The sequence below is a fragment of the Sciurus carolinensis genome, chromosome 3 (assembly GCF_902686445.1).
Source record: "Sciurus carolinensis chromosome 3, mSciCar1.2, whole genome shotgun sequence".
Taxonomy (NCBI): Eukaryota; Metazoa; Chordata; class Mammalia; order Rodentia; family Sciuridae; genus Sciurus; species Sciurus carolinensis.
Window position 1 is genome coordinate 20,828,458 of NC_062215.1, and position 13,043 is coordinate 20,841,500.

General features: G+C 59.1%; 1 protein-coding gene across 1 annotated transcript; it reads left to right on the forward strand.

The window, feature by feature from the left end:
- The first annotated feature begins 4,476 nt into the window (after window positions 1-4,476).
- On the forward strand, window positions 4,477-11,393 carry LOC124980053 (keratin, type I cytoskeletal 42). The gene is made up of 8 exons (XM_047545159.1): window positions 4,477-5,033; window positions 7,206-7,288; window positions 7,414-7,570; window positions 8,661-8,822; window positions 9,404-9,529; window positions 9,771-9,991; window positions 10,964-11,013; window positions 11,181-11,393. The coding sequence occupies exons 1-8, from the start codon at window positions 4,566-4,568 to the stop codon at window positions 11,276-11,278; spliced, it is 1,365 nt and encodes a 454-aa protein (XP_047401115.1). The 5' UTR covers window positions 4,477-4,565; the 3' UTR covers window positions 11,279-11,393.
- Window positions 11,394-13,043: the final 1,650 nt, after the last annotated feature.

The following is a 13,043-nucleotide window of genomic DNA, read 5'->3' on the forward strand; positions in this document are numbered from 1 at the left end:
TGGAGCCCCTCAGTGTCTCAGGGTCTCTCGGCCAGTCTGCAGGCAAAGTGGGGAGCGGGTGTGAGCCCCAGACCTGAAAGGGGAACCCTCCCGGGGTGCTGTCCTTTCACTCTACCAAAAAAGTTCCTCAGGAAGAAAGGGGAGAGGGCAAGTAGGAAGGGGGCGGGGACAGAGGCACGGAAGGAAGGAACGGGGAGGTGGTGGTGGGGCTGCCGGGGCAGAAGTGGTCTGTGTCAACCGGGGTCCTTCAGCCTGGGAAGCAGGCGGATTTCCCGGAGCAACTCCCTGAGGCCAGGGTCTCCCCGCACCACCCGGTTCCCAGCCCTGCCTCCTTCCCTTGTCCTGTCCTCCTGCCCTGGACCTCCTCTGGGGCCTTCTGACCTCTGGGTCATTTTTTGGGATGGGATCTTGGGCAGCTGACAAGGCTCTGCCTGGAAGGGCAGGCGTCTCAGGCTGTCTCTGCTGTCTTGGGGCCACCCCAGTCGTGGTTCCTGGAAACCCTTCAGAGGGAGGTGGCTGGGTGGGACAGAAAGGAAGAAGGGCTGAGTTTGCTTGTCCTGGGGAGGGGAGCCCCTGGCGTGTGCAGGAGGCTGGGCACCGGGGAGGTGGAGGGCGTGGCCCCCTTCGGAGCCAGACACGGATCATTAGTGGGTGGATCTGGGCGGGACACTGGGGCCTTAGGACAGAGGCCAGGAAACAGCATAGAGGAAGAGGAGGATTCCTCTCCAGGGCGGGGTGGGCAGGTGCGGTGGGGGAGGGTGCACTCTGAGGGGATGCCTGGCCAGGGGGTGGTGAGGGGAGGGCGGGAACCTGCGGGCTCCTGGGAGGCCCTGCCTATCCCCTCCCAGTCAGAGTACCTATAGGCCAGAGGGGCTCAGTAGCTGTGGGGTGAATGGAGCCCTAGTTGCAGCGGCCTGGGTTGCAGTGAGGGTCTTTGGGGTCCTGTCCTCATCAGCCACACTAAGGTCCCGGCTGGGAGCACACCTTGGGCTCTGGGGCTTCTTACTTCCCCAACTACCTGATATTGACCCTTTTCCTTAGGGGGAAGGAAGGTAGCCATGTTCCCTTCCTGGGCCCTGTGATCATCTCACAGTCACCCCTTAGGCTCCATGACCTTAATAATTCAACAAGCACTTACAGAACACCTGCTGAATACACGCCCTGCTTTGGTTCTAGGGGTCAACTTTTTTTTTGGTACTGGGGATTGAACCCAGGGGTGCTTAACCACTGAGTCACATCCCCAGTCCTTTTTATTTTGAGACAGTGTCTTGCTAAGTTGCTTAGGGTCTCACTAAGTTGCTGAGACTGGCTTTGAACTGGTGATCCTCCTGCCTCAGCCTCCCGAGTTGCTGGGATTATAGGCATGAGCTACCACGCCCAGCTAGGGGTTGACTTTTAATATTTGGGGAACTAACAGGAGCCAAGGTCAGCTGGACAGATGTGGCATGACCTTTGTTAGCATCTATTGGACACCCACTGTATACCGGGCCCCCACATCATTCTATATCCTCCATCTGCCATCCGTGTAAAGGGGTGAGCATGCTTGTGCTGCCTCCCCAGCTCCTTGGTCCTGCTCAGACCCCAGGGCGGATCTGTCCCTGCCTCCATCTGGAGCCTGGTGGCTTTTCAGCAGTTTCTGGAGAGGAGATGGAGGGCCTAGGTAGAGGCAGAGCCTGGGACTCTTCCTGGGACCTCCCATCTTCCTGGGACCGCCACTTGCTTCTGTCTCCCACTTGTGCTTGACTCCAGGAGCCTCTGGGGCTGGAGGAGCCATGAGGACCGCTTCCTCCTCTTCCTCTTGGTCTTCCACCCGGGCCAGACTCTGACAGTGTGGGGGTCGCCAGGGGCCTCTCCCTGCTGGGGCCCTCTAAGGGGCCCTCTGGCCAGTCCTGCCAGGCCTTCCTCACTGGGCAGGGAGAGTGGGAGATGCTGGAGGCCCTGGTTCCAGGTCTGGCTCTGAAGCTAATGCTGGCCAACCCTATCATCGCTGCTCACGCACCCTGCACCTCGGTTTCCTCATACCATGGTTGTGAGACCCGAGGAGAAATGTCCAGGTCTTCTTATCCCTGGCCAGGGATGGCTGCACACTGCAGAGGGCCAGGGAGGCCTTCCTGGGCTCCTACCGCCCTCTCTGTGCTGTGGTCTTAACTCTGGCTTCTCACTAGGACAGGAGACGGAGCAGGCCTGACCTTCAGCCTGTGAGGCCTCTCGGGGGTCAATGTCAGAGGAGCTGCTCAGGTGGTACAGTCTCCAAAGAGGCCTGGGAGTCACCGAGTCCCAGGGGAGAAACTGAGCAATGGGGAAACTGAGGCCCAGAGGGGGAGAAGCTTGATGTCAGGGGTGAGGGACCTTGTGGGGGCCACATGGTGGTAGTGGGGTAAGAGGACTCTGTGATTTTGGAGGATGAATAGAATCTTCTTGAAACTGGGCCTCAAGGGTGAGGTCTGTGGTTCTGGAAAGTAGAAAATGGGAAGCTGGAAAGTATGTCAGTCACTTTGGCAAAACCGGCAGCAGGGATGAGGTGGGGCCGGGGGTCTGAGGCCAGACCTGTGGCTCGTTCCCCTGCTCCTGAGGAGACTCAGTCCAGAGGAAAGCCCAGAGGAGGTGCCAGGGACAGGGAGGCCACAGAGAAGCATGGAGGCTGGGGGCTTGGGTTGCAGGGAGCCCAAAGGGCAGGGGCACTACGGCCTGGCTGCCTCCCAGGCCCTGGCTTATTCCAAATTTAGTGCTGGAAGGAAGGGCATTCCCTCCCGAGTCCAGAATGAGGCCCACCTGGGGGAGATTAAGGTGGAGGTGAGGCCAGCCAGCTCCTGGGGAGAGACTTCTTAGGGTGTGACTCTAGCAGGGGATGAAGAGGGGCCTTCACTTGTGTCCTTCCCTGGGAGGTGGTCGGCTGGTGCAGGACCTGCCTCTGGCCCACTCAGGTGAACCCAGGTTCTTTGGAATCTCTCTCCTCCCCCAAAACAATCTGGATTGCCAGGAAGTCCTTCCCGATGCCTAATCTTGGGGTGGTCTGAACTTGCTCTCTAGCCTTGGCTTCAAGCCTCCCCCTTCACAGTCGTGGTGGGAACTGGATAAAGTCAGGGCTCCACCCCTCTCTCCCAGGTGCCTCTTGCCAATCCTACCCTGGCACTGCCTAATGAGGGGAACCACCCTGTGAGAGAGTGAGTACACTCTTATTTTTTTTATCTTAACATTTTTAATATATTCTTTTTTCCCCTCACATTCGAGAGCACCCATTTCTAAGCAGGAAGCCCTTCTAGCAGTCTAGCCTCATCACAGGAACCCTGGGTCACAGAGAAACCTCAACTCCCTCCCTCCCTGTCCCCAGGTGTGGGCAGAGAGCCCAGGCCACCCATGAACCTCCTGCCCCTGCCCTGTCCCTCAGGCCCTGGCTGCCCCCTGAGGCTCCACATTCAGACAGGCCCAGCACAGACGCCAGTGTCCTGGCAGCGCCTAAATCATTAGCACTGCTGTGATTAGGCTGCTAATCTCTCTGTTGGGTGGAGCCGGGGCCAGCTGCCGGGATGTGGGATCCTGCTGCTTCCTTGCAGGGGCGCCTGCTGGCTGCTGGGACAGGGATACGGTGCTTCCTTGGGGCAGGATGCCGTGCTGGTGGAGGGCCACCCTGGCAATGATCCTGCTTCTCTGTGGCCTCCCGCTCCCCGGGCACCTCCTCTGGGATTCCCTCTGAGCGGACTCAGGTGCAGGGTGGTGAGCTGGGAGGCCACCCTCACCCTCTGGCCTCAGGCCCGTCCCCTCGGCCCCCACACTTGCCTACGGTTTTTCCAGAGCTTGACTGTCACTATCTCTCCAAATTTCCCCCCCAAACCTTGGGAGACAGGAAGGCTCCCCTTTTATAAGTGAGGAAACTGGGCTCTTGCACTTGCTTCCTGAAAGAATTGGATCCAAAACTCCTTCAGATCAGTGGCCATGTTGGTTCCCCTGACTCAGGAATCCCCCAGGCCTGGGGCTCATCTCCTCTTGCAGACTTAGAATAGTCCCAAGGGAGCCGGGGCTCCCTCAGGTCAGGGTCTTTCTCCTCATTCAGACGCAGGGACCATGGGGGCCACGTTGTACCTGGGGCAGGAAGCTGGGCTCCAACTCTCTCCACCTTCTGGGGACCTGGCAAGTCCAGTGGGGGATCAGACCAGCCTTCTGGTCCCAGGCCTGTGCAGCCTTGTTCCAGGCCCTTCTGGCACCCAGGGCTGGGTTCTCCGGACTCCCCCCAAGAATGAGCTCAGCTGCGTAATTGCAGCTGAGGCTGGAGGATCACCCTACCCCGGGGCTGCGGCTCCAACACCACCTTTGTTTCTGAACAATGGACCGCTAAGAGGCCACCTTGCCCAGGCTGGGCCAGGGCACAGGAAGGGACCTAGGGCAAGCACTTGGCATGTCCAGCCTGAGCCCCAGGGCCTGGGCGGCTGGTACAGAGGCAAATTATATGGCTGGGGTTTTGGCTTGGACTTCAAGGGCCAGGGACCCAGCCTCCCTTCAGTTTGGCTTATAAAGAGTGGCCCAGGGTCTCCGTCCAGACCAGACCTTGCGCCTGACCCGTGGATACCATGGCTGCCACCACCACCAGCATCCGCCAGTTCTCAACCTCCGGCTCTGTCAAAGGCCTGTGCATGCCTGGCGGGAGTTTCTCCCGGATGTCCTCTGTCCGTGTCGGGGGTGCCTGTCGGGCCCCCAGCCTCCTGGGAGGCGGCGGCAGCTGTGGCAACATGTCAGTCACTTCGTCCCGCTTCTCATCGAGTTTCGGGGGCGGCTATGGTGGTGGCTACACCTGCAACCTGGGTGGGGGCTTTGGCTCCAGCTTTGGAGTGTCAGATGCCCTGCTGGGGGGCGGCGAGAAGGAGACCATGCAGAACCTCAACGACCGCCTGGCCTCCTACCTGGACAAGGTGCGTGCCCTGGAGGAGGCCAACGCCGACCTGGAGATGAAGATCCGTGAATGGTACAAAAAGCAGGGCCCGGGGCCTGCCCGCGACTACAGCCACTACTTCAAGACCATCGAGGAGCTGCGGAGCAAGGTGGGAACCCCGCTCTCTGCCCTCTGTCCTCTGCCTGCCTTCTTGCTTTGGACTCACTCCATCCAGCTGCAGAGCCTTGCAATCGAGGATCTAGACTTCCATCCCTTCCCCCTCCCTCCCTCACTTTCTCTGGACCCGGCCCTGAGCCAGTCTGGGTCCTGGACCTGGAGGACATCCTGTGCTGGGAGGTTGTTGGGTACTCCCCAGGAGAACTCCTCCCTCCCTAGGGGGAGCACCCTAGGGGGGTGATGGAAGAGGGGTGTGGAAGTCTTCAGACCCTTGCGGGCCAAGGTTCTGGTATAGAGAAGAGATTGGCAAAGGCAGAACTGGTAAGGGTTTGTGTGGCTGTTGGAACAGGATGCTGGAGTCTCCTTGCTATTCCATGCCCCTCTGGGGCTGCCCTCCTGCCTGCCTTGCCTCCTCCAGGCAGCCCTCCTGGATGGATGCCACTTTCCTTCTGTCCCCAGGCCTTGGGGTCTCTTCAACACTTTGAGGTTCAGTCTGTGTGCTTTCAGTTGGGGGTCTTCCTCACTCTTTCCATGGTGGTCATGCTGGGACCATGTCTCTCCTTGCAGACTGAGGGGTCCCTGAGGTCAGAAGCTGTATTTTCCCACTCAGACTGAAGTTAGGCTGATGGAGGAGACACCCCACGCCCCACCCGCCCCCGCACTCTGACATGCTCTCATGCCCTCTAAGAACGCGGCCATGCATTCTGTAAACGGTAGTTCTGGTCTTTGGTTCTAACTTACTCTGGGAGTATCCACCCAGCTGTGACCCTAGTGAGGTTTGAGCAGGGCAGTGGGGCCTGCTGGCCTTGGACATTGAGGCCTGCCCAGGCTTCTGGGTGGAGGGCCAGGCCTGAGGCTGCCCTGCGAGGGGTTTTGTCTGCTCCTGCCCGGGACCTCCACCAGGCAGGGAATTCCTGGAATTTCCCCTTGGAAGCAGAGCCACTGGCAGTGCCAGATCAGATACCAGTTTGGTTGGGGTGGCGGGGAACCTGGGGGGAGCCCTGGTGAGTCAGTGCTCTGAGCTATGGGGTGAGCCAGCATCTCTGCGCCAGCCCCCAGTGCACCTGGCCCAGGCTCTGTCCCTCTGAAGTGTTCACAACCAACCCTCCCTGTGTTCTGCTGGCCCCCTGAGCACGAGATGGGTGGGAACTGAGCTCTGTAGGCTCTAGATGGGCCCACTGAAGCCCAGAGAGGGGGATAGACTGGTCTTTAGGCTCAGCCTGCTCCAGGGTCACTTCACACAATTCAGGGCCTCAAGGGGCATCTGGGAGGGGAGCTGGCATGGCCCTAGATGCATGGGATGAGCTGGCTGGGGATTCTCCTTTCTTGCCCTCAGTCTTTGGTCTTTTGTACCAGTTCAAATTCTACCCAGTTTAGGCGCCACCTGCAAGTCTTTCCTCTGCATCCCAAGGTTCTTCACTGGGGCTTTTCTTGGACATTTCCAAGGATCACAGTGCAGCAGCAGCCCTAATAACCAGCCCTCTGCTTCTTCCAGGGCCTTCCCCTCCAGGGTCATTTCAACCGCCCAGCAGGCCTCCTGGTGAAAACCCAAACAAAACAAAAACTTTGCTCTGGGTTAGAGTTGGGCCAGTCATAACCTCATCGATCAATTCATTAATCCATCACGTAATTAGACAAACGTACCCTGGGGCCTGACTCAGGGCCAGGCACTGTGCCCAGTCCTTAGGATTCCAAAAAAAATGAGACAGACGGGGCCTCGTCTGGCTCCCTGGGAACTCAGATTCTAGGGGAGGAGGAAATAACACAAAAAGTGGAAAAGCCACAGAAACAGGTCTGCAGCTGCGGGCAACCTGGGGAAGGGCTGCAGGAGGGAGGGGCGTGGAGAGGGGTTCCCGATGGGGCTTGCAGAGGGCTTCCTGGAGGGGTGGCAGTGAGTGGGGAGGTAAATTTGGTTGGGGAGGTTGAGGCAGCTTAGACCCCATGATGGGAGAGGGGTGCATGAGAATCCCTGTCCTGGTGCCACACCTACACCTGGGCGTGGCATCCCTACTGCTCCATGGCTCTTGGAATTCACAGCAGGGTGCTCAGAGGAGGATACCAAGGGACCCTCATCACCCTCACTGGAGCCCACTCCCTGAAGGTTGCAGGAGGGCCTTCGGGGCTACCTAGGGTGTTTGCTCACAGAACCCACCGCCCCTTCCAGATCCTGGCAGCTACCATCGACAATGCCAGCTTCGTGCTCCAGATCGACAATGCCCGTCTGGCCGCTGACGACTTCCGCACCAAGTGAGTCTGGGCTTCCAGGCTGCCCCTCTGGGGGCTGGTGGTGGGTCCGCACATCAGGAGTGCCTCGTGTGTTGCCTGGGGAGTCCTGGTGGCAACGCTGTGGCTCATACCTCCAACCCCGCCAGGTACGAGACAGAGCTGAACCTGCGCATGAGCGTGGAGGCCGACATCAATGGCCTGCGCAGGGTGCTGGACGAGCTGACCCTGGCCAGGACTGACCTGGAGATGCAGATCGAGAGCCTCAAGGAGGAGCTGGCCTACCTGAGGAAGAACCACGAGGAGGTGAGGCCCCATCATGGAATGCAGGAAAGGCCCCCCTAGGAGGGAGCAAGCAGGCCTGGGCTGCAGAATCTCCTGGGGTGCGGGCCCTGGTGCTGACCCTGACCCTGAGCCTAGAGGGCCCTGGGTGAGACCTGGAGGGGCCCCTCCTCCAAAGATCCTTCCCTTGCCCCTCGAGGCTTGGCCCACTGCTAGGTGGCAGTTAACTCACTAATGAGTAAATCGGTCTAACACACAAAACTAATTATTATAATTAATTATAATAGTGATAATCCGAACAACGAGGAGCATTTACCTAGCACATTGCATGTGATTCACAGCAATTACTGCAGCTGATACTGACAACATCACTGGGAGAAAGATATTCTTTCCTCCTTTCTGCCAGTAAAGAAACTGAGGCTCAGAGAGGTTAAGGAATTTAGCCAAGTCTGCACAGGCATCTCACCCCAGGTCTGTCTGACTCATACCCACACTCAGGTCTGACTCCACTTCTCTGCCACCTCTCCTGCCTCCTTTTTTCCAGAGTTCTGGGTTTTAGGTACTCAAAATCTTGGCCCAAGGATGGAGACCCAGGGTTCTGTTAGGGACTCAAGTGGTCTAGTCCCTTCTTGTGGCATTGTTCCTGGCTGATTGCTGGACTGGCCTGGGCTGTGGGGTGGGGGTGCCCTGATTCCCACACAGTAGGACATACAGAAAGTGTTTCCCCTCAGTTGATGGACATCTAGGGAGGCCTGGCTCCTGCTGACACCAACATAGAACTGGCCCTGTTCCCATGCTGTGGGGTGGTGGTGGGGACAGGGCAGGCTGTCAGGGCAGCTAGTGAGAGTGCCTTGGCTTGTGCTCCGCCATGCTGGGAGTTGCCATCTCTCTCCTGCCTCTGCACATGCTGGAGATGGGTGAGATCTACCCTCAGCGTCTCAGTGTGTGTTGGGGAGATTGTCGCTGTGCATTGGGGTCCATAGCTCTGCGAGTTTGAGACTCGACATCCACCTCTGCCTTCGGGGTGAGGAACCGTTGGTCTGTCTGTCTCTGAGGCCCTAGGGTCTCTCCTTAGGATGGCTCTGGGTGAGCTCCTGTTGTCTTCTTTGCCCAGGAAATGAATGCCCTTCGTGGCCAAGTGGGTGGGGACGTCAGTGTGGAGATGGACGCAGCCCCTGGCGTGGACCTGAGCCGTGTCCTGAATGAGATGCGCGACCAGTATGAGAAGATGGCCGAGAAGAACCGCAAGGATGCCGAGGACTGGTTCTTCACCAAGGTGGGTGGCCGTGTGGGAGTGGGTGTGCTTCACGTGTGGACACGAGTGCGACATGCTGGTGCAGGCTGGAACACTCGCAGATCCATAGCTGTCCCAGTTGGAAGGACCTTTGGAAACCAATTGGACCAGCCCTCAGGCTTTAATGTGAAGTGTGAGATGCAGAGAGGCCTCAGCCCTCTGTGGTGGCCTGGGGAATAGGTCCAGGTCTCCACAGCCCGGTCCAGGTCTCCTCCCACCACAGGTGTTTTCGGGATGTGTGTTTTGGATAGAGAACTCACTTCCAGGGCAAACACGTATTGAGCATCTACAGGATCCCAAGGACATTAAACAGACATATAAAAAATAAAGCCTGGCCCATGTTTCTGAGGTACTCCCGATCAGTAGGGGGTACCAAGTGCAAATGTCTGCTAAGTTCCTTGTGGGCACTGAGGGTATTTGGGGACGGGTGCTTTTGGGACCCCAGAGAGGCCAGCAAGATGCTGGGGGGTTAGTTCTGGGAGAGAAGGGGTACAGGGGCAGCCCCTGCCTTTTGCTCCCCACTAATGTCGGCTCAAGCCTCTGAGGCCCATCCTGCCTTCCAGACGGAGGAGCTGAACCGTGAGGTGGCCACCAGCACCGAAGCCCTGCAGAGCAGCAGGACAGAGATCACAGAGCTCCGCCGCTCCGTGCAGAACCTGGAGATAGAGCTGCAGTCCCAGATCAGCATGGTAGGGCCTCGTCCCTTCCTGTCCTGCTCTTGTCACCCCAGGCCGTGCCCCAACTTGTCGCCTCCTGCTCAGAGGCCGGGAGACTCCCTGCCTGGCCTGTCACTTCACACCCCAGGGCGTGGGTCTGTGCCCCAGCTGCAGCCCCACTGTGCTGTTTGCACCCAGCTGGGACCCCTGTCAGCTGCTCACCACAGGGAAGGTCCCTGCTCGTTCTCGCCGACACCTGTCTCTTGGGCCACAGAAAGCATCACTGGAGAACAGCCTGGCCGAGACGGAGGCGCGCTACGGGGCCCAGCTGTCCCAGCTGCAGGGGCTCATCAGCAGCATCGAGCAGCAGCTGTGCGAGCTGCGCTGCGACATGGAGCGCCAGAACCACGAGTACCAGGTGCTGCTGGACGTGAAGACGCGGCTGGAGCAGGAGATCGCCACCTACCGCCGCCTGCTGGAGGGCGAGGACTCCCAGTGAGTGGGGTGCCTGGGGACCTGTTGGGGTGGGCCAGAGGCCCCTTTGCCCAGGGAGTGAAATGGGACACTCCAGTTGGGGCCTGACTGTGAGGAACCTCCAATGCCAAAGAAAAGCATTTGGAGCGGATCGTGTAGGCAGTTGGGAGCCATGGCAGGATTTGGAGCAGAGGAGGGTATGACCGTTCTGACCTTATAGAACATTCACTCAGGCTGAAGAGGGAGACATGGATCAGAGGGGTAGGGTGGGCTGGGAAGACCTGTCAGGAGCAGGAGTCAGGCCAAGAGGAGTCCTGCTGGGTGGCAGGGGCAGGGACAGGGAGAGGAGGTTGTGCAGGCAGAAGAGAGGCAGGGCTGGACACCCGAGCATGGCGGCCAGCGTGCCTTGGTCAGCGCTAAGTGAACGTCAGGTGAACACGTGAGGAAGTGATAATGATGACCCTGGGTTTCTGGTTTGGATGACTGTGTGGCTGGGTGATGCTATTAGCCAGGACAAGCTCAGGGGCAGGGCGGGTGACCCTCTGGTTGGGAATGTTGATCGAGACCCTGCTGCAAAGGGCTGAGCCTGTGGTGGAATCCCCATGCTTAGTCACATGTTCTAGCCTTTTGCTCCCTCACAGTGGTGAAGTCCATCTGTAGTCTAAGCACAGTCTCTCCTGAATCTATTTGTTGGGTTCCTCAGGATATGGAAAAACCACTTGCTCAGCGTCTCCTTGTAAATTCTGGGTTAGTGGTCACAAAGTAGCCACAAAGTGCCTTTAGGCTGTCCCTTTTTCTTCTGCTGCATGGAGCCTGTGAGGCTTGATTCTTGGGTCTGTGCATTCTGGCACTCCCAGCTGAGAGTTCCCAGTTTGTAGGGAACGCTCTCCCCTCCTCCTGGGCCTCCCTAGCTGTGGATCCTCTCCAGCATGCTCCCAGGGGCCCGCTGCCCAGCCAGCACCCTTGGATTGACCTGTCCCCTTCTCCTTGCAGCCTGGCTACTCAGTATTCCTCGTCCCTGGTCTCGCAGCCCTCTCGGGATGGTAAGAGCTTGCCCCATCTTGCCCAAAGAAGGGCAGCACGGACCTAGTGGGAGGGGAGAGGCTGAGGATCTTTCTGTGTGGGAGACTGGGGGAGCCACAGGTGGGGTGGCCAGTGTGAGTAGGGGCCCTGCCTGAGGCTCCTGTGCTCCCTCCTCCACCGCCTGCAGCCATGGTGACAAGCCGCCAGGTGCGCACCATTGTGGAGGAAGTTCAGGACGGCAAGGTGGTCTCCTCCCGCGAGCAGGTCCACCGCTCCACTCACTGAAGCCCCTTCCAGCATTGGAGGCCACGGGGCAGCCATCGCCTCCAGCTCCCAGCATGCTGCTGCCAGGTCCCGGGGCCTGCCTGGGCCCCACCCCGTGAGCTGCTTTCTCTCTGTATCTGCTTCCTGCAGCCCCTCATGGAGGGGCCTCTTGAGTTTGCCTCGTGACTGCAATTAAAGCTTTGCTGAAGTTCAATCCTTGAACTTGTGATCTGTTTATTGGCTTGGACAGTGTGGGCTGAGGGATTGGAGGAGGAGGAGAGTTCACTGAGCGTTCGGTATCGCTTGTCACCTGCCCACCTGTTCTGCCCACTCCATCCAGGCCCGGGGCTCCTGGGAAGATGAGAGGGGAGGAGGCGGAAGTGTTGAGGGTGGAGGCCCGGGATAACCTGCCAGGTTACGGAAATTTCTAAGAATTAGCCTCTGGGTCCTTGTGTTCTGTGGCTGGTCTCTGGGAGGGCCCCACAGACTTTCTGAAATTATAGAATGCTCCTTGCATTGGGCCAGGGTGGGTCCAAGGGCAGAAGGAGAGGGCCCGGGCAGGAGGCTTTCCAGAGTGGTCCAGAGCAGCACTACTGATGGAAGAGAGGGGTGGCAGCTGCACCGTCAGCCCAGGAAACCAGACTGGCTCTGCCCAGCTCAGCTGGGGGTGTGTGTGGGGCGGGGAGGCCACTGTGCATGTGAGCGTGGGGGGCGACCAGTTTGCTTTGGTGGCTTGGCAGCTGCTGGGTTGTTGGGGAAACGCTCTCAGCTGCTGTCTGGGCCTGTCTGGGAGGTGGAACCCATCGGCAGTCTGAAACACGACCACATTCCACCCAGCGGGCCTGTCGGGACCCTGGGACCCAGGGCTGGGCTTGGGATGGTGGGCAGGGCAGGGTGGAGCTGTGGGGCAGGGCCCATGGTCACCCTGGGAAGTCGCATCTTGGGGAGTCTGGAGAGGAAGGGTTGGAGGGGTCTTTCTTTGAGCACTGTCCTTTAGGTTTTTGTAGGGCCTGTGGCCCCTCACCCTTCCCTGAGGTCTCTTGGGGGTATTGAAGAGGTTGGGAGGGTGGAAATGAACCCGCCCCTCGCAGATACCCTCTTGCCACCAGGCTCCTCCCACGGCCCCCTACTTCCCCATCCTAGAGCTAAGCTCCTCGTTGCACACCTCAGCCCCGGATGTCACCTGTAGGAGGGAGGAAGAGAAAGATTTAGAAGAGAAGGCTGGGTTCCAAAAGGACCCAGGAGTGGGGGCAGGGCCAGAAAGCTGGCCAGATGGAGCCCTCGCCTCAGGAGTGCATCCCTAGGTGTCAGGGTTTCACAGAAGGGGAGTCCTTGGGAGAATGGGTGCACGTCTTGGTGAAGCCCCGTCAGCCTAGGCTGGAGTGAGGTGGGCATGACGACCTGGCTCCCTTGCTAAGCCCTGGCTTCCTTTGAGACCTGGACAAGTAACCCGAGGCTCAGGGAGTTCCTGAGTGGTTGGGGCTGGTGGGTTCGGGTCCAGATTCCAAGGCAGATGGGCGCTTCGTCCTTTCTGCCTCCCCAGCACCGGGACTGCCACGAGTGTGGGGTGGTGTGCGTGCGGTAAAGGAAAGCAACCTCAGGTGGGGGCCCACCCCATTTCCCCATCAGACCCAGCGTCCAGGCAGCCTGGCTGGGATGGCAGCTGCTTGGGAGGGCCTGTCACGATGACGTCCTGCCTTCTCCTCTTCTCCGTATTAGGTCATGGGAAAGCGTAGCTGGAGGGCCTGCCTGATTCACAGGTGACGGGCCTGAGACCAGAGACACG

What these genes read in the sequence shown, in the direction of transcription:
- LOC124980053 (XM_047545159.1), top strand. Translation starts at nt 4,566, where the DNA reads ATGGCTGCCACCACCACCAGCATCCGCCAGTTCTCAACCTCCGGCTCT. An exon ending in TCGAGGAGCTGCGGAGCAAG is followed by an intron (nt 5,034 to 7,205) that starts GTGGGAACCCCG and finishes CGCCCCTTCCAG; the next exon opens with ATCCTGGCAGCTACCATCGA. An exon ending in TGAGGAAGAACCACGAGGAG is followed by an intron (nt 7,571 to 8,660) that starts GTGAGGCCCCAT and finishes TTCTTTGCCCAG; the next exon opens with GAAATGAATGCCCTTCGTGG.